Genomic DNA, 27,262 nt, shown 5'->3' with positions numbered 1-27,262 from the left:
AACAGCAAGCAGTGGAGGAGCCATCGTACCACAGCTCATGCGAGAGGTTGAACTGTTGGCCTTCACTCTGAGAGCAGTTGTGTCAGAGACTCATTGGAGATTAGGGGCTCCCCGTGGGCCGGATTGGGAGTCTTCGAGGGCTGCAAGTGGCCCTAGGGCCGGGGTTTGGGCACTCCTGCTCTACACCCAAAGACTTTTATATTCCAGATTTAAGCCATTTCTGCCCAACACTGAATATGTGCAACAAGGATCAAATGTGTACACCTGTGGGTTGGGAAGAAATGGGTTAATCATGATGCTCTGTTTTTTAACCACTTTTATAGAATGTCTCCAATATTTTTTAAAGAACTGACAAACACTGAAAAGTTGAGAACTGTTTCCCTTGCACATGAACATCAAATTTTTCCCAAGATTGTATATCACTGTCCTACAGAAAACTATCTTGAGAAACCATATTTCTCTCAATGAATTAAACTTTGCATGGGAATGAAAATCTAAGCCATTAAGGCACTGGTAAAATAATAGCTTGTTGTGGACAAATGTTCTTGTATTCAAGAGCAATTTTAAGAATTGCCTTTAATAAATAGTTTTGCCTTTAAATAATTGCATGGTGTTTGACTTTATTAATTTAACTCTGTTCCACGGATAAACGCTCGAGTGAGATTTTAAGATTGTAGAAAAAGTCTTTCAACACTTGGGAAAATGGGAATGGTTCAGTGAACTGCAACTGATAAAATCAGGCTTGCATGCACAATAACTGTAAATTAAGGAAGATTCTCCCTTGGGGGGAAAAAAAATCAAAGTGTGGTACACTGGAGGAAGATATCGATCAGATCTGCATTTAAATCCCTAATCTGCCAAGACGCTAATTTACCCAAAGCCACCCAATGAGGCTCTCTCTGGGACTCTAAAATGGGACATAACACCACACTCTCGTCTGCCAGCCCTCCAAGGAAAGACACAACGCAAAGGTGAAACTTTGCAAGTGGTAGTAACAATACAATCTACTTATCTGTGGAGCTCAATCACTACCAGAACTGGAGGGACCCCTCCCCCCTCCATCTCAGATATTCCTAATAGTAATTTTTCTTTTAAGTTCATTTAAGCTGCAATTAAAACAGTCTAGGCAGCAAATGTTACCCATTTAAATTAATTTAGGACTTTGAAGAACACAAACTTTAAAAGGAGTGCTGCAAATCTAATAGTTTCAGAGCAATTGAAGTGCACCTCATGAACCACTTCATGAGAGGTTTTAAGCACATATTAAAACATGTAATGTGTGAATGAGGCAAGGAGGTTCTTGCAAACATGGGCATTGTACAGACACACTTGGTAGGGGAACTGTGACAGACCAACCGGAACTGCAGCCCCCTTTGTGCATGTGCTTTACATGCCTCTCTAGGCTTTTGCCAGAGAAGTGGAAGCTGCTTATGAGCCAGAGATACATGTCTATGCAACGCATTTACAGACCAGAGATACAAGTCTATGCAGCACATTTACAAGCACAACAAGTAGTTGCTTCTTGCCAAGCCCCAGAAATCTCCAGAATGACACTTGCCAGCAGCTTTGGAAGCTTGCAGGAGTTTCAAAAGGAGCTGATGAAGAGAGTGAGGGGCTGAAAAAGAACAAGAGCCCCATCAAGCAGAACCCCTGACATTAGGAGGTCTCCCAACAGGCGAGTCTGGACTCAGAAGAAGGATGCAACACAGCTTGGTTCTGAGGCTTAGGCCACACAGCTTGCTAATCTGCCTCGGCTAACAGTCCTGCATGCATCAAGTTCCACCCAAGAGCTGTGCTTTGGAGGGATTGTTTCAGCCAAGGTCTCCAATCTTCAGTGGGTCCCCCTCAGTCCCCCACCCACCTTCCTCCGCTACAATATCCCCTCTGCTCTCTGCCTTCCTACTCTGCATCCTCTTTCTCTCTGAAACAAAAGCAGGATGCTGCAATTCCACCTTCTGCCCCTCCCATTTGGCCTGGAAGGGGCTGAACGATGCAACAGCAGCACCAGCTAGACAGCTGCTGCTGGACTGTGTGGTCATCGACTTGCCCGCTCCTCTTGCCTGCTGGACTCTTGAGTCTCACATTGCAAAGTTGGCAACTTAAGGTAGGTCCCAGCCTTGCAGTATGGCATGACTGAGCTACAACTTCCCAGTGGCTGCCCTTCTTTGCCAAAAAAGAATGCCTCCACCTGGACACTCTCATTCCCTCAGCAAACTGCTGTGAATTAAGACCCCGACAGTGATCAGAGGAACCACACTGTCAGGCCTTTGGCAACCCAGGCCCTGAATTGTTGCAAGCCAGGATGCAGCAGGAGGGGCCTTGATGTCCAGGCCTGGCGTGAAATGCAGCAAAGGAACAGCTGCACTGTATATGCTTGTGATTAGCAATCAGCTGCACCTGTTGCAGGTGGGAGTCACGTGACTTGGGGAGAGATGTGTGCACAGTCACATAGGCTATGGTGGAGTGGTGCAATGCACCACTGGACAGCCAATCAGAGTGGGTCACAAGACTGTCTTGTGACTATGAGGTCACCCTACTCTGGCTGGCTGGCCCCGGTATATATGGGGCAAGCACAGACACCAAGATGTGGGTTGTTGTGGTGGAGTTTCTGCATGCCGTGCTGCTGGTTTGTGTACTGATTCGGACTGCCTTCTCGTGACTGTGACCTGCTATATCCCTGACTTCTGGACCGTTTGACTGACTACTCTTCTGCCTGCTCCTTTTACCAATACCTGCTTCTGCAACAAACAAGCCCATGTCTGCTTCTTTGGCTCTGTTTGGGATCGCCTGCTTCTTGTGCTGTCTTCCTACGCTCCCCAGCCACTCTGCTATAGGGAAAGCAAGGGCTATCCTCCCCTGCTGACCTGACAATGGGGAAGCAGACGTTTCAGCAAGTTTGTCATTAACATTCCACACCAACTTACTTATTTATTCCTCCTCTTGGCGCTTCTATGGATTTTGTTTTGCCATTATGCAATGACACTGAATAACACTATGCAACACAAATATTGTTTATGTTGTGATTTTTAACAACGTGGTTGAACTTTTAACATTTCTTATACAATTAAGAGTCCCCGATTCCAACAGTAATCTTAAAATTTTTTTTGTATCATCAAAAGTTTTTTGGTTATCTTAAATTTTGTGTTGCATTCTATTACCTCACGCACTGTGAATACTATATAACTGCATAGCATAAATTGCATCTTAACTTTTGAAACTATGCCAAAAATAGCAGCACTATTTTGCACTAAAACTAACAAACATTCAGATGAACCTGAAATTGTTCAAATTTTGTTACACACCGTAATAAAATGATGCTCAACACATAAAAGCATTATTCAAAAAGAACAAAAAAACATACCGTTGCTGTGAGGCCAAGAGTGAACGGTGGCGCTTCTGACCAGGGCTTCGTCCACTTTGCCACCAGTAGGGTTGTCCACATACTGCCGGCCTTGTTCCAAGGCGTTGAAGCACTCGATCCAGGAGTCGTTGCTCTCTGCCTGAACTCTGTCGTAACTCCAGTTCGTGTACGGGAGCGTCTGCCGGCTGTTGGCAGAGAGGTGGTCCAGATAGCTCAGAGAGGCGAAAGGCTGGGTGTGTTGATTCTGCAGGAGGAGGAGGAGGCTCGTGGGGGGCTCCTGAACCCTTCTGGAACCCTCTCCTAGCTGAGGAATTAAGGTGGTCTGACACATCATCAACCTCCTCTCTGCGATTTGGCCAATGTCGGACATCCTACCGAAGATGTCCAACTCGTCCTCGATGAACAGCCCCGAGTTGTACCCCAGTTTGCGGTTCATAATTGCACTGAATCCACAAGTGCACCGATACTGGTCCTCGTTGGACGAATCTGGGATATACAGCCCCACATCTGCACCTTTAATATTCATGTTGCACGCACAAATGCAGCAGCTGTCGAAGTTGCTATCTTTAAAGATGTTCAGCACGGAGTCCGAAAGGATGAGTGTGACGTACAGGCTGTGGGCTTCCAAAATCGGCTGGACAGTGGCCGGCTCCACAGAGTTGAGAGGCCGGGTGGTCGAGGGTGTAGAGGCTGGTGAGCCCTGGTCTGTGCTGTCGTACTTTACAGATCCTTGCCCGCTGGCTGTGCCCCCACCTCTAGGAGTCCTTGGGGTCCTGGGTGTGCGTGGTGTAGGGACAGAGAAACGAGGAGTGGCTGGAGAAGGCAGGACTCCTGCCCCACTATTGCTGGCTGGGGCTGCACTGTTTAACGTCACCGGGGTGCTCATTTGGGGTGTGTTCATCTGAAGATAATCTTGATCTGTCAAGCTCCCAACACTGGGCACGTTGCTACAAGCAGATAAGAAAACAAGAAAGGATATCTGGTTGAGCTTATAATTTCTTCAAACAGTGTTAGTCTAGCAGGGAGGTAAGTACAAAGGCCTTTGGAAACGAACAGCCCTCCCGTGATGAGAGCTGAAGACATTTCCAAAGCATGTCACAGACAATCTTATCAATCACAGACTCTGACAGTGTAGAATAGAGTGGAAAATGGACTAAAACCGTGAACTCACACACAAAAAACAGGATGGTCAGTATTGGCACTGCAATACTTGGGAGGAAACATGGAATTCAAAATCTATACCTAACCAAAGATCCACAAGGGAAGCACTGCAAATCACTCTGAGCTATAGGAACATATACACATTGCTCTGTTCTTAAAGAACAACAGGATTTAAAGGACTTGCTTTTCAATATAGATGAAGCTTATTTAAAAGATTTATAATCTGCCTTTCTTAGTGTAGGTTCGAGGTGGCATACAACACTGAACTCACAACACAACCAACACACACAGTCCTTTCAACGGTGATAAAATGATGAACAGACACAGTCAAATAAAAACCCATATAGCAACTTTTCCACGACAGGGCAAAAAATTTTAACAAGTCTGGAAAGGATTTCGGTAAAAGTATCGGAATGCTAGCAAAGAAGGTTTGCCTCATGGGGCAAGATTTGTGTGGGGCAGGGGCCACCACTGAGAAGACCTTCTCACAGATTCTCCCCAACACCAAGCCTCAAACAGCAGGACTCACAAGCTGGCCTCCCTAAAATATCTTACTGGGTGAACAGTCACGTACAGAAAGGCAGTTCAAAGAACTTTTAAAGCAATAAAGGGCTTAGGAACAGGGTGCAAAAGCCAACATCTTGAAATGCACTCTTAGACAAATTGGCCACCTGTGCAGCTGAAAGCAAGAGAGGCAAAACAAGACTGTACTGGCTTAACTGTTGACACTTGCACAGTTTTTACCCATTCATACCTACGGAAGTTCTCCCTGACTCAAAGTAAATCTTCTGAAATGATGCAATGCCATTTCCCTCCCACTCCCCCTTTCCATTTTGCCTGCTGGCAAAGCATTCTTTGAACAATGCTTTCCTTATGCCACAGTTGCAGAGGAAGAGGTCAGCTCTTGTCTATGTCTCTATATACTGACTCAGCTGGTTGAGTCCCTATAGGTGAAAACAGGGCCACCAGCAGGTAAGGCACTGGTTTGTATGCATTCTGGGGACTCCCTAAGTAGACGCATCCATAATTTTTTAAAAAGGGGACAACCCAAACACATAGCCTTTTGCCAACTGAGAATTGCTCACTGTTGTCTTCCCCCTCCCAGGAACCATGGAATACTGAGATGTTAGCTGAGACAAAGCCACAACTGAACACAGGGGGCAACAAAGTAGAGAGAGGGAATATTCCCTGCTTGAGGCTCTTGGACATTACATTTGGGGAGATGCAACCTTTCGTTGTAGGCCCCCTCTTGTGTTGCAGGTGACCCACAATTTTGCCATTAACTGTCCAATCTCTACAGGACTCGACACTATTTCCAAAAGACGCAACTTCCAGACTGTGACACGACACCACACACAGACACCCCACTTCCTGCCACAGAATTAAGGACAATGCTGATAAAGATCTCCACATAAGTTGTTCCTTTTAGTGGATATTGTTCATGCCAATAAAGGTTAAATAAATAAATAAATTGTTCCTACTTGCATTGCACTTCTTAGAAATGTGCTCACGATGGCAATCACTCCCTTGATGAAGGAGTGGAAACCTGTGGATTTATCCACCCCCTTTTAAAGTATAACGCTCCTGCATACGATTTTTGCTTAATGCCAGAGTTTAAATATTCATTTCTGCACTCCCATTTTGCCAGCAATTTTGAAAAGAAAATGCAATGGATTCTGATTCTTTAGAATAATTTTCTTGTTATCTCTAACAGACCCGAGTGCCAGTTAGAGGAAATGGGGAAGAGAGGAAGGGGGGGGGGGAAGAAACAAGAAAAAAGTCTACCGGTTCAAAAGGAGAAGCTGAAACAAACCACAGGTAACGCCTTCCAGTAGCAAAAAAAGGTGACCTAGAAATCTTGATTATCAATCATCTCTTTGGCAGAAGCTTATAGTAATCATTTTCACTTTAATTGGATTACACTGGAAAGAAGAGATTTTTATCCCAATAAACACCTACAATTAATAATCAAGCTCAGGCCTGGGGAAGTCGTTCGAAGTTACAGAAAATCTGGAATTAAAACTGCTGCCTAGGCAGTGTCAAGGGCTTCAAATTCTTCTTTTTTGCAATTCTTTTGAGAGCTAGCATATGGTTGATATAAACGGACTGATACCGAAATGCAAGTGACTTCCTTTCTAAAATTAATTCACTGCAGGAAGGGAATCCAGCACTATAGGATAGCTTTTTGTAGGGGCGGTTAGGTGTTGAAGAGTTTCAATTCTTGCTGTACTGAAAAAAATCAGCAACTGGGGTTGAATTGCACGTGAAGTATGAAACTGGGGTGTTGCAATTAATTCCTTGTCAAGGTACTGGTGGCAATTACAGAGCGCACAGGATTGAAGCACAGATTTTGAGATCATGACTGGAAAGAGGTACGAAGGGAGACAAATGTTCAGTGTTGATACAAGCCCTCTAAGGCAGTGTTTCTCACACTGTGGGTAGGGACCCACTAGGTGGGTCGCGAGCCAATTTCAGGTGGGTCCCCATTCATTTCAAGGTTTTATTTATAATAGATTTGACTTGATGCTCCCATGGTATGTGACTGCATTTGGGGAAATGTTACTGACGTTTACATTTACCATGGTACTGTGCATATTCTTTTAACAATGCTAGTAAAAGGGACTTATTCCTGGGTAAGTGTGGGTAGGATTGCAGCCTAGGATTGTTAAAAGTTTTCCTGCTTGATGATGTCACTTCTGGTCATGACATCACTTCTGATGGGTCCTGACAGATTTTCTTTGTAAAAAGTGGGTCCCAGTGCTAAATGTGTGAGAACCACTGCTCTAAGGATTGACAGAGCCAAGATACGCAATGGTCTTCTGTCAATGCCATCCCCAGCAGTCAGTCATACTTACACCTATGTCTATGAAGTCATGAAACCACTGTACTTGATAAATCTTTTAGATGCCTTGGGGAGGCTTCAGTTAGGGTACAAATCCATTAAATAGAGTGATTCTTTTCATGTTGCAGCTGTGAGCCTGGCCTGCTACTGCAGGGCCCTCAGGGTTCACCTGTCTCCTTGAGAATCTCAAGGTGCCATGACACAGGGCTCATTCCAGGGAAGGAGACTAGGAAGCAACTGTCATGGGGGCTCGAAATGATGGTAGTGATCCACTGCAACAGCTCCTTGCAAGCCACGAGCAGCTCATTAGTCAAGAGCTGCTCTACTTGTAAGCAAAGACATAGAGCCAAGAACTGAGCATGGCTGGAGAATCACATTTGGAAGAGGAGGAAAAAGGTCACTCCCTTTTCTCTGTGATTTCAGACTTCTCTTAAACCTGTGCCTTTGGAGCTCAGTAAAAGACAGGCAACTAGCACATCCTGTTTAGAAAAAAAAAGATGGTGTGAAATAACTGGTGTCCTGAAATGTAGGACTCTTCAGGGCTTGATGGTCAACAGATACTAAGCAGTCACTTGACTAGCATTGATGACTTTGGGCTTGAGACAGTAACAGGAGACAGATCTATGGCATCCATCACTAAGATTTTGATCTAAGTACATGGCCTACAAAGAAACACATCTGACTATTTCAACAATTATATATACAAATAAACTGCAAGTACAGGTGGCTGAGGGCCCATCAGAACAGAAATGAAATCAGGCCTGCCCATAGTGGTTTCTACATACATTTGGGGGGGGGGGGAGGGACTCCCTGGGTAAGCAGAAGTAAATAAGCTTCTAAAAAAGAAAAGCAAACCACACAGCATTGGTGAGGACTGGGTGTGCGCAAAGGTCCCCAAGAGCCACACTTGAGGGGAAAGAAGAACGGGAACATGACGCTGAGGGTTGCCTGAGCCTTCTGGCATCTGTGCCATCTGGCAGTGGGCACGACGGTTGAGGAAGCACAATGCTTGTCAATCCTCTCACGGGCAATGTGGCGCATTGTTTTTAGAGACAATGTCAGCAGAGTCCCAAGGAAGAAATAAGTCAGATCTAAGAAAAACATGAAACGCGCAAACCCCATTTTCTGTTCCCATCGCTGTACTTACTTGTAACCATCTCGGATGAAAGCGGCTGAAGGCGGAAGAGGGAGCTGTTCGCTTTTTGGAGGGATGGCCCAGGAAGGCCGATAGACACAGGTCTCTGGAATCTTCAGAGGTAGCAGGCACTGGTTTGGTAGCATTTTCAGAGGGGCAAAAACGGAGGAGCCCACGAAGGGCTGAAAAGTTGAAACTTTGTGCACAAAAGAGAAATCCTGCAAAGCCAAAGGCAACTGTGTTGTTTACTTGAACTCAATTCAATATCTTACCAACAGACCCAACTCTGGTGATTTTTCTGGTCTGCAATCCCAGTTGGAACCTGCAATACCCAGTTGGGACACAGGATACTCACTTTGCACAGGACCCCCTCCCCCCAAAAAGTGGGGCTTGACATTTCCTAAAATGTCAGAAACAGTGCACAGCTGCTAAGCAAACAGGACATTCAAGTCCCCTCCCTTTTCTCCCCTTTAACTTAGAGCATCAAATGTGACATCATCATGTGATTTCTTGTGTGCTCCCTGGAGCATTCGGTGGGCCACTCTGAGATACAGGAAGCTGAACTAGATGGGTCTATTGCCTGAACCAGCGGGGCTGTTCTTATGTTCTTACATCACCACCTACGGCTGTGTAGGTGTACTGTACTGTATAGTCCAGTACAGACGGGGAAGTACACCACATAATGCCAATTCATGCATTTTGTTATTGCATATTACAGGGAGCATATGGGCTGGGACTTTGTGGCCTAATGTCACTGTGCATCCCTCCTCAAGGGTTTTTTCCCCCAGCATTGTGAGCCTAGGCCTTTTAGACTTTGTTTGCCTTAATGACTTTTTTCTGCTTAACACATAACTATTTTTACTAGCTGTATGTTTTATTGCTTTAATTCTGCTCTGAGAATTCTACCAGCTGCAAAGCAGGGTATTAAGGGCCCAATCCTATCCAACTTTCCAGAACCAATGTGGCCACAACGCAGTCCCAAAATATGGGAACAAATGTCTCTTTATCTTGAGGAGGCCTCTGTGAGCACTTACCCACTGCAGGATGCAGTACATGCCCCACTGGCATGGCTTTATCAGTGCTGGAAAGTTGGATAGAACTGGGTCCTAATTGTACTGGACAAAGTAGGCACCCCAGTTGTTGGTTTCAACACACAAGAGCTTCTAATCAATCCCTCCAACTGCTCCCATCTGGGGCTAATAACTCATCCTCAAATCGTCCTCCCATAAGAATGTACACACATGCTGGTGCTACCCTTCCGAAGGTAGCAGCTTCATTCCCGTCCTAAACCCCAGATTTAGTTACGGTGAAAGTATACGAGAGCTATGAAAACCAATGACTTTCTAGCTAGCTCATAGCTATGAAAACCAGTGACTTTCTCATCCTTATCAATACACCCATATTGAAACTATATTTCCAAAGGGTTCGGCTCGTTACCTTTATCTCTTCTGGCTTAGGGCTGCCTAATCCATCTTCCACCTCCATTTTAAACTCTGTGAGCTGTGTTGTAACCATGTTGACCACTGGACTTTCCATCATCCCCAGTGTCGTCACCGTCTCTGAACTGATGCCGTCTTTGTAGCTCATCACAGGGGAGAAAGCCGGGTGCTGCTCCAAGGAAGGGGGTGTTGGAAACATTCTCTGCAGATCTGCCACAGCTAAAAAGATGATAAAGCTTAAGCATTACAAAATGAACCTTCCACGTGATGCTCAAAAGGTAGTTCGCACAAAAGAACAGTGAGAAGCGAAACATTAAGAGCTCAGCATAAAAAGAAAATAGATAAAGAATGCAAACTCCCTGCTGGTTTCAGAATGAGCCATATTAAACCCAATGTTAGCCTCACAGAAGGGTCAAATCTCACAGAAAACAGTCATATTCAACCTTGAGCATGAAATGCTTTACCCCAGCTATGTAGTGCCCTATTACATTTAGCTCCAGAGTTCTTGTTTCATAACGTGGGTTAGAAATGCAACAAATGGATACACAACATCAGTCAAACGGGGCAGTATCAAAGTAGTAATTTACTTATTTTTCAAGTGACTCCCAAGGAAGACATCTGAGCGAGAAAGCACGAACAAGCACAATTTTTTGTGTAAAGGAACGGAGAGGTTGTTTCTTGATGTTCAATTGTCCTAGTCCCTAAAGCAGCATTTCTCAACCAGTGTTACTCATACCACTGGTGGAACTTGAGGTGGTGTTTGATGGCACATGCAGTACCCCCAGACCCCCACTGCCTGGCAGCAAGACCAGCGATGCAACGCAACAAGCAATGGTAGGAGACTCGGCTCAGCATGCAGAGCTCCAGTACACGCTTTGTGCACTCAGAACACCCCTCCTTTCCACCCTGAGTCTTTTACTCATATTTGTTGCAACACGTCTGGACCTCCCAATCTGTATGTAACTGGCGATGACATCATTGCCTAAAGCAGAGGTTCCCAAAGTATGCACTGGGGCACCCCAGGGTGCTACAGCACACTCACAAGGGCACACTGTGGCCTCTTTTTCCTGGCTCACCAGGCTGACACAGCACACCATTTTCATGAGGTTTTGCGCTATGCCAGCCTGGTGAGCTGGAAAGAAGAGGCCAGACAGTGTGGGTGCAAAGGGCACCACAGACCCGTTAAATTTGGGAACCAAGGTATTCACAAATATTTGAATACAAGCCATTTTTCAAGTAAAGTTTTGACTTTGACCTTCTTCAGGTCAACTCTCTCACATAACACCAGAACCAGGGGACATCCACTAAAATTGAGAGTTGGGAGAGTTAGAACAGACAAAAGAAAATATTTCTTTACTCAGCATGTGGTTGGTCTGTGGAACTCCTTGCCACAGGATGTGGTGATGGCATCTGGCCTGGACGCCTTTAAAAGGGGATTGGACAAGTTTCTGGAGGAAAAATCCATTATGGGTTACAAGCCATGATGTGTATGTGCAACCTCCTGATTTTAGAAATGGGTTATGTCAGAATGCCAGATGCAAGGGAGGGCACCAGGATGCAGGTCTCTTGTTATCTGGTGTGCTCCTTGGGGCATTTGGTGGGCCGCTGTGAGATACAGGAAGCTGGACTAGATGGGCCTATGGCCTGATCCAGTGGGGCTGCTCTTATGTTCTTAACTACAATTCCCAGGAAGCCTTGCAGGTCTCTTGTTATCTGGTGTGCTCCCTGGGGCATTTGGTGGGCCGCTGTGAGATACAGGAAGCTGGACTAGATGGGCCTATGGCCTGATCCAGTGGGGCTGTTCTTATGTTCTTATAACTGACCTTCTTCAGGTCAAACACTGGAAAAAAGCATTCAAATATTTACACTGTAGGTTAACATGTCCTGCTTTTTCCATCTTGTTTACTAAATAAATGGCTTGCACAGTGGAGCTGCATAGCAGCACTGCCCAGGATCCCTAGATTTGGAAAGCAATTTGATCCCAAAACTTGGGGGGGGGGGAATTACGCAGACGGAGTTTCTCACAAAGCAAGGGGAAGTCTGCCAAGAATGAAAAAACCTGCAAAAATTCTCCATCAGCCTCATAACCCAATTTAGACAGACTACAAAAGAAAGCTATTGCCACTACTGAAATGGAGCTTGGTAATTAGAAACCTTGCCTTTGGGCATCTTTGAGAGAACAGCCAAATATCAGAAGAAATTGTACTGCAATCCCTCACTATCTTTACACTCGAGTGGAACTTAAAAAATAAAAATAGTACGTTATATTAAGCGTACTTCCCCTCTCTCCCCTCCCTTAAGAGAGCAGTTTCTAAGAACTGGTGATATGTTTGCCAAATCTTCATTAAAGTGCATCTCTCAGCCAGGTTCTGGATGGTTTGCTCAACCACCAGTCCATATGCTCTTGTTTTCCAAGGCAATTTATAGCTTATTTTTGAGTTCTGGCTAATTATAGGTCGTCGCAAGATAAAAGAAGCTGAAGAAGCCAATCATGAACAGGCAAGTCAGCTTCGGTTGAGTCGAGTCATGACCCAGTGGGTACCTGTGCCCTTGGTTTATCCCCGACAGTCACAGGACTAGGAGGCAATCAGCCCTGGTTAACAAATGATATCATAATGAAATCAAAGGCAGTTTCATCAACTGCATGGTGATAGTCTTGCTTGAATGGAACCTGCTAGCAGCGGGAATTTATTATCCAGGCAGTGCCATCTCCATAAAAAGCACTTTACACAGAGTGAACAAACAGCCAAGTCCCTGACCCAAATGAAGTTACTTGATCATATCTGACTAACCAATTGACCAGTAACTCCGCCCTACTTCAACTTCACATCCCAGTCTATGAGAACAAGGCAGAAGGCTTTCCTGGGTGACATCTCAGAGGCATGTCAGCTCTTTTCACCAGCCACATGATTAGAGTTGCTACAACCAGAGAAGACTGAACCCTGAAAGGGGCAAGCTTTTTTAATTTAACCCTCTCCCAACCCCACTCCACAATAGGCCCATTTTCTTTTGGGGTTCCTTTAAAATAAAATAAAATCTGCAATGCACTGCCATTAAAAAATAAAGAGAGAGAGAGAGAGAGAGAGAGAGAGAGAGAGAGAGAGAGAGAAATAAGAAAAAATGTTTAATTAAATAAACCCACAGAACCAACAGGGTATCATTATTCATTTTCACATGTGTCATGCTTGAGAAAGCCTTGCATATTTTAAAAAGCCATAGATCTACTAAAACTGTCAAAATCCAATCTCCGTGTACTTCATATTTCTGCATTTGAGTAAATCAGGGTTGCTTTTATGGGTCCATAAAACTCTCTGACTCATTCTTGTGACACTGTGGTTTTTCCCCTCAATTTGTTCTCATTACCAGCAAGAGTTAATGAGATAACGTTCGAGAATCATTTGCAGCAAAATGATGGCTCTGCTTAGAGGAGCCCCGATACCTTTCCCTCCGAAGCCAAGGATCTTGTAATTCACAATGACATCTGTTAGTATCGCACAAAAATACTATTGCCAAATACACATAAGACATTCCTAAAGCATATCACATATGCACAGGTTGTAGGGAGGGTGGGGGCATGTCTGCACATCTCAAAAGGGCATCACATCAAATGCCACATCAAAAGGGCATCTCAAAAGGGCAGTGATTTTCAACCTTTTTCATCTCATGGCACACTGGCAAGGCACTAAAATGGTCAAGGCACACCATCAGTTTTTTTACAATTGACAAGGCACACTGTGCTATCAATAGGGGGCTCACATCCCCCAACGGCCCTACTAATAAATGACCCAAATTCCTGCAGCATACCTGGGGATCACTTGCGGCACACCAGTGTACCATGGCACAGTGGTTAAAAATGGCTGCTCTATGGTTTCTGCCATGGTGAGGGGGGAGAGAACCCATCACTGAAATTGACACATAGGATACAAAACCTGTGAACATATCAAATGCCTTTTGACTTCAGCTTATTAAGGCATGCTAAGAAAAAGTAGCTTGGACTCTGACTAGCTTAATTCCTCCCTTTGTTATCGGTTTAATGAAGACATAGAATACAGTTTCAATTGGAAACCACTGGCTTGTACTAGATGTAGTCAATCCCATCTCCGCTTTAAAACGGGTAACTCCGAAAAAAGAAGACAGCTCAAATTGAAAATAATTCCTTCTCCCTGTACAATTGCATCCGGGGAGGAATATGGTGCCTCAACAAGCCAGCTGGTAACTGGTTTATGCGGGCAGTGGCAGAGAAAAGATACAGCTACTGTCATATACAGTATACTGTCAGATACAGCTACAGTGGCAGAGAAAAGATACAGGAAGGCTATACCATGGACATAGAAATAGCTTCTATTAAAAAGGAGAATGAAGAACATAAAGACAACCCTTTGATAGTACACAGTCACTGATTTTTCAGTGACCAAACAAGTGCCTTTGGGAAGCCTGCAAGAATTCTTCTGAGTCTTTAATCAGGAAAACTGCAAGAAAATTAGCCCAGTTTGCTCATGTTCACATCAAGAACTTTAAAAAATAAAAGAAATGGCCTTGTAAAAAATTGATTACATTATCAACTTCTAATTTTCAGAGAAGTCAACCGTTGTGGTTTTAGACAGTCCTACAAGAGAAGAGACATCACAGTGCTGATTTCATCTGGGCACAATGCTTTGGTCATGCATGGCTACTTACTTGGCGGAAAAGGTACTGCTGTTCTCCCATCCTTACCCAGGGGGCGTTCTTCAGTCCCCACGGCAGGCATTTTTGATGACCGCAAGGCAGGTGATACAGCCTAGAGAGAGGAATTTTTTTAGTGACTCATTAAAGCAAATGATGCTTTTTAATCTCTTAAATCATATTAATATTAATATCAACATTATATTAATATTTAATTAATATTAAAGGTTGGCTATATTAATAGATAGTACAAGTATGTTTTTAAACCTATGTAAAAACTAACATATATGCAAACAAAATTTAACCACAACTACCAGGATGTTTTTTTTTTTCCCTTTCTGCAAAAGCAATAAGCTTTTCTTTTGTACTCAAGAATTGTTAGATTTTGTTTGTTTAGTAAATGGAAGGAGGAGGGGGGGTCACATCCCTCTCCTGATAAAAGGAGGAGCAGCACAGGGCAGGTGATTGCAGCAGGGAGGGCTGTTGCCAAGGTAAAATGAGAAAGACCAATCAGGTTAGTACCTAGATGGGATACCGCCTGGGAATACCGGGTGCTGTAGGCTTATACCAGGGGTGCCCAAACCCCGGCCCGGGGGCCACTTGCGGCCCTCAAGGCCTCTCAATGCGGCCCTCAGGGAGCCTCCAGTCTTCAATGAGCCTCTGGCCCTCCGGAGATTTGTTGAAGCCCGCACTGGCCCAACGCAACTTTTCTCAGCGTGAGGGAGACTGTTTGACCTCTCGTGTGAACTGTGGGATGAGAGCTCCCTCCACTGCTTGCTCTTTCACATCTGTGATGCAGCAGCGGTAGCTAAGGAAAGGCCAGCCTTGCTTTTTGCAAGGCCTCTTATAGGCATTGAGCTATTGCAAGACCTTCATTCATTCATATAAGTTCATCTTTAATATATTCATTTACGTAAACTTATGTAAATTTATTCAAATTTTAAACGTAAATTAATTCTTTATTTCCCCGGCCCCCAACACAGTGTCAGAGAGATGATGTGGCCCTCCTGCCAAAAACTTTGGACACCCCTGGCTTATACCATAGTCTTTCGAGACTGAAGGTTGCCAACCATCTCCCTATACTGAACACTATCTCCCGATCTTGTCTGATCTTGGAAGCTAAGCAGGGTCAGGCCTGGTTAGTACTTGGATGGGAGACCGCCTGGGAATACTGGGTGCTGTAGGTTTATACCATAGTCTTTCGAGACTGAAGGTTGCCAACAACCAACCAATCAGGAGAGGGAGTGAATGGAACTCCCTTTGAGCAATTGGCATCTGTCCACCTGATGGCCATTTTGAGGACTACAGAAGAAACATCAGGCCTGGCTTCTCCCCACCCCTTGCAAAAAGCAACCCATAGCAGGTCCTGGGCAACTTGGAGAATAGCAAAGCAGCAGAGACTTTTTGACATCTAGGTCTTGCTCCTCGAATGCTGCCATAGCAATTTGAGAGAGACCAACCAGGAGATGGAGCCAATGAAACATCTTAGCCCAAGCTGTCAATTTGTTTTCTTGTTTAAATTGCTTTCCACAATTGTTCATTAAATTTTCAAAATGCACAGGTATTTGCATTTTAAATTTTTAAAATGCACAGGTATACACCATGATGAGCAGGGGTAAGGTGACATGTAAAATACCAACACATTTGAGTATCACAGGCAAATTTGGTAGGAATAGCACCAAGTTTAGGTCTTGCCCCCTACACATTTGCTGCATTAGTCAGACTATTCATTCTCTAGACATTTCATTTGGGGTATAGGCAATGGAAGTGACATGACATTCCCTAGACCAGCCGAAACACAAAGACCACAGAGCGACTGAAAAATGGCAGCAGGAGGCTTGGTTAAGAACATAAGAACAGCCCCACTGGATCAGGCCATAGGCCCATCTAGTCCAGCTTCCTGTATCTCACAGCGGCCCACCAAATGCCCCAGGGAGCACACCAGATAACAAGAGACCTCATTCTGGTGCCCTCCCTTGCATCTGGCATTCTGACATAGCCCATTTCTATAATCAGGAAGTTGCAGATACACCCATAATGGATTTTTCCTCCAGAAACTTATCCAATCCCCTTTTAAAGGCATCCAGGCCAGACGCCATCACCACATCCTGTGGCAAGGAGTTCCACAGACCAACCACACACTGAGTAAAGAAATATTTTCTTTTGTCTGTTCAGTGCGCAGAGCTCCATGAGCACCTTTTTCAGGTCTTTTGTCTGTTCAGTGGGCAGAACTCCATGAGCATCTTTTTCAGGTCTTTTGTCTGTTCAGTGGGCAGAACTCCATGAGCACCTTTTTCAGTGCTTGAAGGATTCACCTGCCCACCCTGAGCTGCTTACTGTCAGTTTTTTCTGCCGCTCCACAGTCTTGAACCATGAAGTAATGGTGGCTGGGTGATGATGTCATCAGGTCATCGCCGTAACTTCCAGGTTTGGAGCTCCGCATCAGAAGCGGTAAGGGCAGCACACAGCAAAAATGTTTGGGGACCACTGCCCTCGACTGTTCCTCACATTCCTCCACACATGGAGATTAAGCAGAGGAAATGCTCTGGAAATGGAAATGAAGCCTAGGAGCCTCCCAAACCCTTTTTCCCAAGATAGACAGTACGCCCAGAGCAGAACAGTGCTTTGGTTTACAGGGCTGAGCTGAACTCATCACATTACTTACTCCGGGTTCATCTTCATCCGAATTGTCAAAGAGGTTGTCTAAATCATGTAGTGATGGTGCCAAGTCTGTTACTTGCGTGAGGCTACCGGAACCAGCTCGGCCGGCGGCATTATCCTGCCGGGTGTCTGCAAAAACCAAAACACCAAGGACTTTAACAAATAGGGTTTGTGCTCTTTTCACCAAGAAGAGGAGCAGCAAAATAAATAAAAAAATCAGAAAACAGTTTCTGCAATTTTTATGCTTCAGTTTACTCTTTAAAATTATCCAAATGGAGCCTCAGCTACAAACGAACAGAGAAATAAAAATCAACACATTCGGATGCAATTCCTTATGTTTTATTTTCATTAATCTATACATGTTAACATTTGTGATAAAAAATAATCCTCCTGAAAGGTTCTTGATTAGTTTTAAACTGAAAGCCCTTTCCACACCATCCTGTACCTGTTTTGGGAGCAGAACTGAAAATGGACATTGCATCTTTCCCATCGGGCAGAGTGGTGGAATGACCTGCTGCGGAAATCTCCTTTGTTACGGTTCCATCTTCAGACTGCAAACGAACACAGATAACTTAATTAGCCACTATTTGTACAAAGAGGGAAGAAGAGGAGGACAGAAAAAAAAATGAAGGAGCTTGCTTTTCTGTTCCACATCTACTTTGTATTGGTTATCATTATGGATAATGGTGCCATTATCAGGGCACAGACCCAATCTGTGGATAAATGAAACCATGGACACGGGATCTGCAGATAAGCCCCCCCCCCCCCCGTATTTAGATAGGTTTCTAGAACATTCTACACCATACAGTAGGAAAATCATACAATCAATCATTAGAAAAAAAACAAAAAAAAACACATACACAAAAACAGATGTATTAAAACCTCAGCAGTAAGAGACAAAACATAAAACAGAAGGAATTTTTTTAAAGTTCCCAGAGTGGCATTAAAGATCAAGCTAAAAAACATTTAAGGCCTGTTTGAATGCAGCCACTTTATGTATGTGTGGGGCGGGTTGCATGGCTCTCCCCTTGCAAGAAGTGATGGCACCATAGCAAAAAAAGCCTCCATTTCTAGTCTCGTCCAACCACACTTGTATGAGTGGAGGGCCAGGGAGCAGAAGCCGAGATGGTGATCTTCAGACAGGTATATATGGGTCTGGGTACTGCATCTAAGCCATTTCTGCCCGATGTTGCATATATGCAACAGGCACCCAATGTGTACACCTGTGGAACAGAACATCTGTGGGCCGCAACACCACACTGGCGTGTTATGCTCAACGGTTAGCAGCCTGGGAAACAGCATTTTTTGCCCACTGAAGGTGCTCAATCATTTTCAAGTTAGCCCCCACGTAGATCATATTATTGTAGTCAAGGCTAGACATGACCAGAAGCATAGGCCACTGAAGCTAGACCCAGCTTCTTCAGACACAGCTGCAGCAGACAAATCAACTGAAGTTGATAAAGGCACAACCAAAAGCCAAATTAGTATTTCGGGAGGAAGTTTATATCTATATATAGATAGATAGATAAGCAAACACGTCTACATGTCATACAAGTCCCCCACTCTGCTTATTGTAGAGCTGCACTCAAAAACGGGGGGGGGGGGTGGCCTTTTTCCTCCTTCCCATAAAGAAGAAAATCAATTAAGATGCCTGAAAAATACACTGTGGATCAACACTGGTTTCAGCTCGCACCCATACTCAATTAATGATGCAGCTGATCAAATCAGGGTTCTTTAGTCAAGGGGCAGCCTTTACAGAGATAAGCCTCTCCAAGAAAGATTTTTCAAGCAGAGGGGAGAGCAAAACGCAACACTTTCTAAAGCGATCTCATCTTTAGTCTGACAAGGTACCTTATTCTTCTTCAAAGAATCCCTCTCGGTCCCAAGTTTGCATTTTTTAGTGCCAGTGAAGCTGTATTTGATGTCACCGTCCTGAAAGGTGTAGGGGTCGCTCACATCTCCCAAACACTCCCCAGGCTGCTGCATTAGAGACAAGGGGTCGAGATAATTCATCGCTGGCACTGGGGGGGTTTCTTCCAAGATTTTAAACCGCTTATTAGGTTGTGCTAAGAGCCTGGGGAAAGGAAACGGGGAAAAAATTAGTAACAACACTACAGAAGATTGATATATCCCCCCCCCCCACATGAAACCTGCCAGTATAATCCCCTCCCTGGATCTCAGATAGCTAGAAGAATAAAGTGTTTTTCCTACTAGAACATGCCCAACTGCCTACTAAACACTTTCGGGCTGATCTGTACGCTCAAATTCTGGGTCAGCCACTTACCAGCTCATTACAGATAAGCAAAATCTCCTTATTTGCTCCTGCAGTTCCATGACCCTCAACCACCCAAAGGTCTCCTGCTCTCTGAAACAGCTCCTGTCTTTTCTGCCATGCTCCCCCTTATGCCCAGCCCAACACCTCCTCTCTTCTTTCAAATCCCTTCCTAAAAGCCGTCTTTTCCACAAAACCTTTAGCACAACGCCTTAGCCCTTGCCCTGCTGTAACAAAGCTTAACCAGGTACAGTACAGACACGGCATATTCCTCTCTGCCCGTTTCTCTCCCCTTCCTTTGTTGTGTTCCCTTGCATCTACCAGAGAGAGACCTATCCTCTCATTCTATTTAATATCCCATACACACTGATGAAAAAATGTTGATGATGATGATGAACTGATAATACTGCCCAACAACAACAACAAAATTCGTTCTGCTGCCTCAGACATTAGACCTATTTTTGGATGTATCTGGGGCACTGATTCCAAACATGGTATCCGTTTGGCTGTATCAGCTCTAGATTACTGACTGAATCAGCACATAAGGTGGCTATAACATATCCCCAAAACTAGAGCTGTTAGGGCAAAACTAATGCCATTTTTTGAATCAGTGTTCCAAATATATCCAAGAATAAGTCTAATTTTTATGGCACCAAAATGTATGTTGGGTTGTGTAGTTTTTCAGTTTCTTTTAGCTTTCCCAATAGCGAATGCTGGAGAAAAGTTGGTCATAACCCTTAAACATACATACAGATCCAACTTTGTTATACAGATTTTTTTATACACGGATTTGACTCAACACAAATGGCCACTGCAAATGAGAAGGAATGTGCTGATCCCTGGAGAAGGGGGAAAATGCACCCCTTTAAAATGCTTTTCTTACTGTTGTAGATTTTTATCTCAACATGATGAGAAGGGCCCTTTAAATTAAAGGAAAACAGTCCTTTACAAGAGTAAGAGAGGGGGCAGCCAGCTAACAATCCATCAATCATTCTCTCTCCAAATGACCCCCTCCTGAACAAGTGAAAGAAATACAATCCTTTCTAAGCACCTGGAGAGAGACTGATTGTTGGATTGTCGTCTGAATGACTCTATCTTAGCATCACAAAGGTCAGCAAGGCTGTTTTTAAATCACCAGAGCAAAGAGACTTTTAAAAAAAATTGATTTGCTATAGTGCGATTTTTGCCATTCATGTGAGTTCTGGGAACAGAACCCACGAGAATAATGAGACTCAACCTGTACATTTGTACCAGATTTTACTGACTGCCTTCGGAATTTGTAAAAACAGAAGGGCAGGTTAATAACATTCAAGCCTCCGTTTTCAAAGTCGACTTTGGATGTTATCTTGCTGCACAGGAACAGAATGTACAAGCTCCCTGCACTTCCTTTTCCTGTGCAAGAATATCACATTGGGAGCGTTGCCCTCATAAGTCTTTCCCATTTAGGGGCAAATGAGGTCTATACTTCAGCCAAGATGTTAACACAGAAACAGGAGCGCCTTGTTCCCATGCGGCAAGCTAATGTCTGAAGGCCCACTCTGTCACTGTTTGGTCCTGGGTGATGAGTTCACTTTAGGACATGGAGATGCATCACTGAGATAAATGTGCTCGCAATTCACACACCCTAATTTTGCAGCTTCGTGTATACAGAAGAGAGTCTCACACACAAGGGGGGGGGGGAGACTTACAGTTCAATTTGCCCCTTCAATGGATGAGGATACAGTCAGAGATGGGTTAGAGTTGCAGCCCAAGCAGAATTTAGAGACTGCAACCTCAGGGTCCAATTGGGGCAGAACTGCTTTCTGGAATGGACCTAGGACTCATTGCATCTTACTCTGTTCTATGCATGCAGTTCTATGTTCTACGCCAGAAGGCGTCACTGACCACTCACTGTGCTGGAGATTTTCAGGTATGTTTGTGATGGAGAGGGGGAAAGAAGATATGCATTTCTGTGATCTGGGAACATCCCAAAATGAACAAGGCCTTACTCCACATGTCTAATGGTCCTGGGTGTAGCACTGGGTTGCCAGACCAAAGTGCCTACTCTAACAATGTCTGCAGAATCCACTTTACACTGCAGAATCCACTCCCAAGTTTCGGTAACACAGACTTGACCAACTTACTATGCTACCAAAACTCGGGGAAAAAATAAAACCACTGAGCAAATTGTGCTTGCTTTTCATTGGGTACAAATGAGCCCCAACTCCTTAGGCAACTGTTTTTAGAAGGCTACTGCAAGTCAAGTCTTGACTAAAATTGGCAGGGGGCGGGGGCTTGGGATAAGAGCATGGGACACTCTTTCCCACCCAACAACACCAAGAAGCACACATAATTACTTCTCTGTAGTTCTCAAAACTTTATTTGAGTGATTTCTACACCGCCTTCCCCTAGGCAAGTGGTTAAGGAGCTGAATTTGTTGCATGACGCCATGACTCAGTTAGGAACCATTCGGAATTAAAGTTATCAGACCAGTACCAGGATACCAGATTAGCATTCAGTAACAGGCACAGCCCCAGGGATCTGCAAGGACTGGCAATGAAATAAACCACCAGGATCACCATTGGTGTAGGACTTTCTGAGCATTCAACGCACTGCAATGAAATTATTATTACGCTCATATTGCAGAGGGAAGGACTGAGGCTGAGAGAAAGCAACCCATGGTAATGATCCACCTTACTCACCACATCAGTGAATATATCCATGGAAAGTGAAGCACCTAGCTTGGATCTTAGCTCACTTCTGATCCACTTTTCGCACTGTGGACTTCAACATTCATAATGATTTATCTCCTTGAATCTAGACGCTTCCTTCAGATAAGACTCTCTGCTCATGGCCACGACTACAGAAAAGTCTGTTCACTTTCTGGGCCTGGTGCTGTGGAAATAGCTCTCTAACCATAACCGGTTCTCTTTCAACATGGCACACTCTGCTCTCCGGCCCTTAAATCAAGCAGCCACCACTCCTGAGGCTCAGAGAACCTACTCAACCGGGAAGCGAGGAGCGGATTCACTGTGTTTACTTTCAAGAGCTGCCAATAAAGTATTTGTCGCATCCTCACGTAATCACTTCTTATCCTCAGGGGCACCCAATTTAAAGCAACAGCCTTTTCTTCAGAATCCACATAATCATCTCTAATCCCAGGCTTACAACCCATTCCCTTTGGCCTGAGATCTACAGGGCTTTGCTAGAGCACAAAAGTCAAGAAGCCTCTCTTCTCTCTGTAAGAGCAGAATTCAAGGGAGGTACCTGAATGGCAGACACCAAGAAATGCCAGCAAACTCCTCTTCTTCTGATACAGTTTGAGAATACAGCTCCCCAGCCTTGTCTGCGGGAGACATCTTGTCTGCTCTAGCATCTTAGATCAGACCTAGTCACTACATGAGATGCTCACTTAAAGCCCATGAAGCCTGCCTCCCATTTCCCCCAGTGACACCTAATTACAAAGTGTGATGTGACATTACTGAGCTAGGAGTCTTCTCTCCCATCCCACTGCACATGCACACCTGTGATTTGTATTGCCCAATGTTTTCATGACTTCCCTGTTTCAGTTAGCTCTCTCTTGAGCTCTTTGGGCTTTGCTGGTTGTCTGATGAGTTTCTGTCTGTTGCCCCCATTTCAATTACTGGTTTGCTCTGACTGGGAGCTTCAAGTTGTGTTATGATACCTTCCAAGTCACCTTTGACAGGACTGCAAGGTGGCCTAGAGCTATTTTACACAATCAATTCCAGACAGCCACTCTGATTTGTGACAAAATGAGATTAGCAGGGCAATCCTAGGCATGCCTACTTGTGCTCATTGGGGCTTACTCCCAAGAAAGCACGCACAGGATTGCAGCCTGGGTTGGACAATGTGCAGATGCAGGCATTTCAGCAACAGTCAAAGCGAAATGCCTGCTTGAGGCTTCCCGCACAAAGGAACTGAAACTAGAAATCTGGAAAAGCTAACACTACACAACTGCTGCGTGACCCACAGTCGGCCCCATAGAAACATGTTCACTCTCATGGCTTAGAAATCACTCTTCCCTTTATTGAGCACACCCTCCCAAATATTTACAAATGAGAAGAGGAACTTGGCTTGGCCTCCCCCCCCCCATGCTAAAATAATCTCAAGTGTTTCCCGTGGCTATATAAATACACTGCCTATTTTTAAAAGCAAATGTTCTTTTAAAAGCAACACATATTGTAGTATTTGGTCTTGAGCAACTGTGGGGAAGCTCTTCTAAGATTTTACTCGTTCATGGAAATTATACTGCTCCACAAGCACATATAAGCTCTTCCACACAAGAGGAAGTTGCATTAACTAAAAGTTTGCGAATTGACCACAAAACACACCTGTTACGGGTCTTATTTTTTAAAAAAATTATACACAATCTGTCCATTCCTGACTCATCCCCCTAAATAATAAAGCACAACATGGCCTTAATGGACACATTGCTGTAACATATAAATAAAACTACTGTTTACAGTACTACAGTTTTGCACAGATCACAAAATAGCCCTGCATATAGCAATTTTCACGGCATACGTTTATTCAGTTTCATGAATGTCAACACAAGACCCAAATGCTCATGCAGCCAGCTACTGTAGTTAGTCTGTAGAACTCCTTGTCACAGGATGGGGTGATGGCATCTGGCCTGGATGCCTTTAAAAGGGAATTGGACAGATTTATGGAGGAAAGGTTCATCACAGGTTACAAGCCATGAGGGATATGCACAACCTCCTGATTTTAGCAGCAGGCTGCCTAAGAATGCCAGATGTAATGGAGTGGCACAGGGAAGCAGAGATCTTGTTGTCTTGTGTGCTCCCTGTGGGGAATAGGAAGGAGGACTAGATGGGCTTTGGTCTGATCCAGTGGGGTTCTAGATCTCCTTTCCCGCCCCAAACATGCCATTACCTAATCTCTAGAGCAGCAATTTTCAAACACTGTGCCATGGTCACTGGTGCGCCATCAACAGTCTGCAGGCATGCCACAGAGTTTGGGGGAGGGTCATATATTAGTAGGGGCCAATGAGGGATGTGAGACCCTCACTGGCAGTGCAGTGTGGATTACCAACTGTTAAAAAAAAAAAACTGATGGTGTGCCTTGACAATTGTAGTGCCTCCTCAGTGTGCAATGAGATGAAAAAGGTTGAAAATTGCTGCTGCAGAGACACAGAACAAGGCAATTTCAAAAGGCACTTGTGCAAACCTCATTCTGATTCAGATACAGAATCTGTAGCCTCAGTTGTCCTCCTCTGCAATATGGGGAGAATAATACCTTACAGGGGACTAGACCAAGATATTAAAAAAGGAGCAGGTTGCAAACTCAGAAAGGGCTATGCAAAAGCTTATGAGTATAGAAACATTTGACATGCAATTCTAGAGTTTGTTTTCCTTACAAACACATAAGCTAATTCTCTAATGATATCACATATTGTTAAGCATAAGTGCAACTTGTTAGCATGTTCCAGGTCATTCGAAAAACCCTCTTTTGTCCCCAGTGACATCCGAAACAATTTTAAACGGCAAAATGGGCAAGAAGGTTTGCGAGGTGTTCTTACCTTTTCAGTGCAGTGCTTTCTGAGGCAACATCCATCCTGGTGTCGTATCGCTCACACTGGAGTTCTGGTGGCCTGAACTCAGGATCCTCGTTTGAAGGAAGCATGTATCCCTGCCATTTATTTGATGAGTCTTGGTTGTGGATGACCCCACAGTATAGCGTGGTCTCGCTGACTTCAGCCATGAGAGGCAGCCTCTGACCTACCAGAACCGTCCTGTCCTCCGAGCTGGCCATTGGCTGGAGCTCTAACCCGTTGCTGTAGAGGGCTGGATTCACAGGAACGGAGGGCGGGTCCAGATTGTCAGCTTCCTGTCCTCTTGGCTGGGGACTAAGTGTAGGAGGCAAAGGGGAGGTGGGGGAATGGGGGGAATCCATAGGATTCAAATTTGCTTGCTTGCTTGGGTGCCTTGGTGGCAGGGGGAGCTGCTTCTCATATTTCCTACTGCTTGGGGTTTCCAAGGACGGCTCCATTCCTGCCAACGCCAGTGTCTGCCCTGATGGATCCTGTTCCATACACAGCTCTTCAGCGATGGAGGGACGATGGTGAAATGGTAGCAGTGATCTCTTCTGGAGTTTTTCCGACTTCTCTTGCCTCTCTGTCATTTTGTGCTTCGAGGCAGGAGGTGGCAAGGAGGAAGAGGATGAGGATCCTACACCAAACCCTGGTTGGGATATCGTTGGTGGCCGGCTAGAACCCACCGCACAGCGCTGCTTGAGAAGCTTGTGCCTGAAAAGAGAAAAGCAGGGTGTTTTATACCAAGGGGGCTGGCTGCAAAGCATAATGGGGCTAAAGAAGCCGCCAGCTTGAGCTGCAGACGTATCTGACTGCTTGAAGAAGATCTATGAACTTGGTTATGCACAAGCTACGCAAGACTGTTAACAAGGGAATTTGGAACTCTGTGCCACCCACAATACGCTTACCATGCCTAAATTATTCTCTTTTGTACCTACCTAGAGCAGGAACAGCAGACTCTTTGGACTGGATCAACAAAATCCCAAGAAGCACCATTGTTGGGGGCTTCTTCTTCCACATTTGCAGCAGTTATTTGACTCCGCCTGGTAGGAATAAAAATATGCAACAGCATCAGCATCGACTCAAGCCTTATTTCACAATCATAGATCTTAAAAAAGGAGAGAGAGAGAAAGGAGAAGTGTGCATTGATCACTGGTTCTCAAGCCAAGAACTGAATATTCCAAATCAGCTTTGGAGGAGGAGGTTCCCTGCCCCAGACAATGATGTGATAGGGTATGATGAAGTCAGACAATCTGGAGGTGCCTGAAAGATTCAGGAGTCACTTAAATGTTCTAGTACAGAGGTGACCAGATTGTGGCCATTGAGCCACATGTAGTCTTTGACAGATAATGTGTGACTTTCAGGAATATGTTGGCTGAGCTCCTTTCTGCTACTGTTTATCTAAAATAAACAGTAAAGAAATTTTCAGGCCTTATAATTTATACATCAGGTATAAACTAAGAATCCGCTGGATTAAAACACAAGTTTAACATTCATTGCGAGTAAATATAGTCAAGAATTTAAATGCTTCTTAAATAGTGTGGGTCTCAAACATCTGAAGCTAATTGTATATGGCTCTTCCATTAAGCTATTTCTGGTGTGTATATGCAACAGGGACCAAATGTGTACTCCAGTGGGATGGGCAGAAATGGGTTAAAACACGTTTGGCCACCACTATTCTAGGAGACATGTTCTCTTTTACCTCTGCAGTCCAGATTTGTTTTTGGGGGGCAGGGGACAATGATGCTGGACTGAATTTCACATTCCCAATGGGTTATATTTTGGCATTTAATGTATTCCTAAGTCACTATATAACAAAAACGTTCTCCTATTTGAAAGCATCAGATGTGACCAACCAAGGCTGAATCTAGCCTTCCCAAGTTTCCACTTTCCTTTTGAAATCTGCATGCTCAGTGTAGGTGAACCACTTCACTGAACTGCCAAGCAAATGATGCAAAGATAAAAAAAGGTTTTCTCCATTTTTTTTATCCAAGCCATGCAACACTCTAGACTTTGTCCAATCTTTCCCATAGGATGACTTTTCTTTCAAAGAAGAGCGCAGACCTTGAAGTTCCTAAACTTCTGAAAGCTCAGAGAAGCAGCTGGCTGGACAGATGCACAGGTATTTCTATGCATCTCTAAGCATCAAGTGTACTGAGCGTGTCTCTCAAATGTGGC

At 44.5% G+C, this 27,262-nt stretch overlaps 1 protein-coding gene across 1 annotated transcript in view; it reads right to left on the bottom strand.

Moving 5' to 3' along the window:
* The window catches only part of LOC136634524 (mediator of RNA polymerase II transcription subunit 13-like), a 194,620-nt gene that overhangs the window by 29,440 nt on the left and 137,918 nt on the right, over positions 1–27,262 (bottom strand). Inside the window, exons 9-17 of the mRNA XM_066610068.1 lie at positions 26,023–26,127; positions 25,073–25,798; positions 19,113–19,335; positions 17,707–17,812; positions 17,266–17,390; positions 14,616–14,715; positions 9,937–10,157; positions 8,512–8,717; positions 3,362–4,308 (exon numbers count right to left, since the gene is read on the bottom strand). Coding sequence (XP_066466165.1) covers positions 3,362–4,308; positions 8,512–8,717; positions 9,937–10,157; positions 14,616–14,715; positions 17,266–17,390; positions 17,707–17,812; positions 19,113–19,335; positions 25,073–25,798; positions 26,023–26,127 — 2,759 coding nt within the window. The remainder of the gene's footprint in view (positions 1–3,361; positions 4,309–8,511; positions 8,718–9,936; positions 10,158–14,615; positions 14,716–17,265; positions 17,391–17,706; positions 17,813–19,112; positions 19,336–25,072; positions 25,799–26,022; positions 26,128–27,262) is intronic.

The sequence above is a fragment of the Tiliqua scincoides genome, chromosome 14, assembly GCF_035046505.1.
Source record: "Tiliqua scincoides isolate rTilSci1 chromosome 14, rTilSci1.hap2, whole genome shotgun sequence".
NCBI lineage: Eukaryota > Metazoa > Chordata > Lepidosauria > Squamata > Scincidae > Tiliqua > Tiliqua scincoides.
The sequence above is the reverse complement of the archived record's forward strand: the minus strand, read 5'-3'. Positions and strand labels throughout refer to the sequence as shown.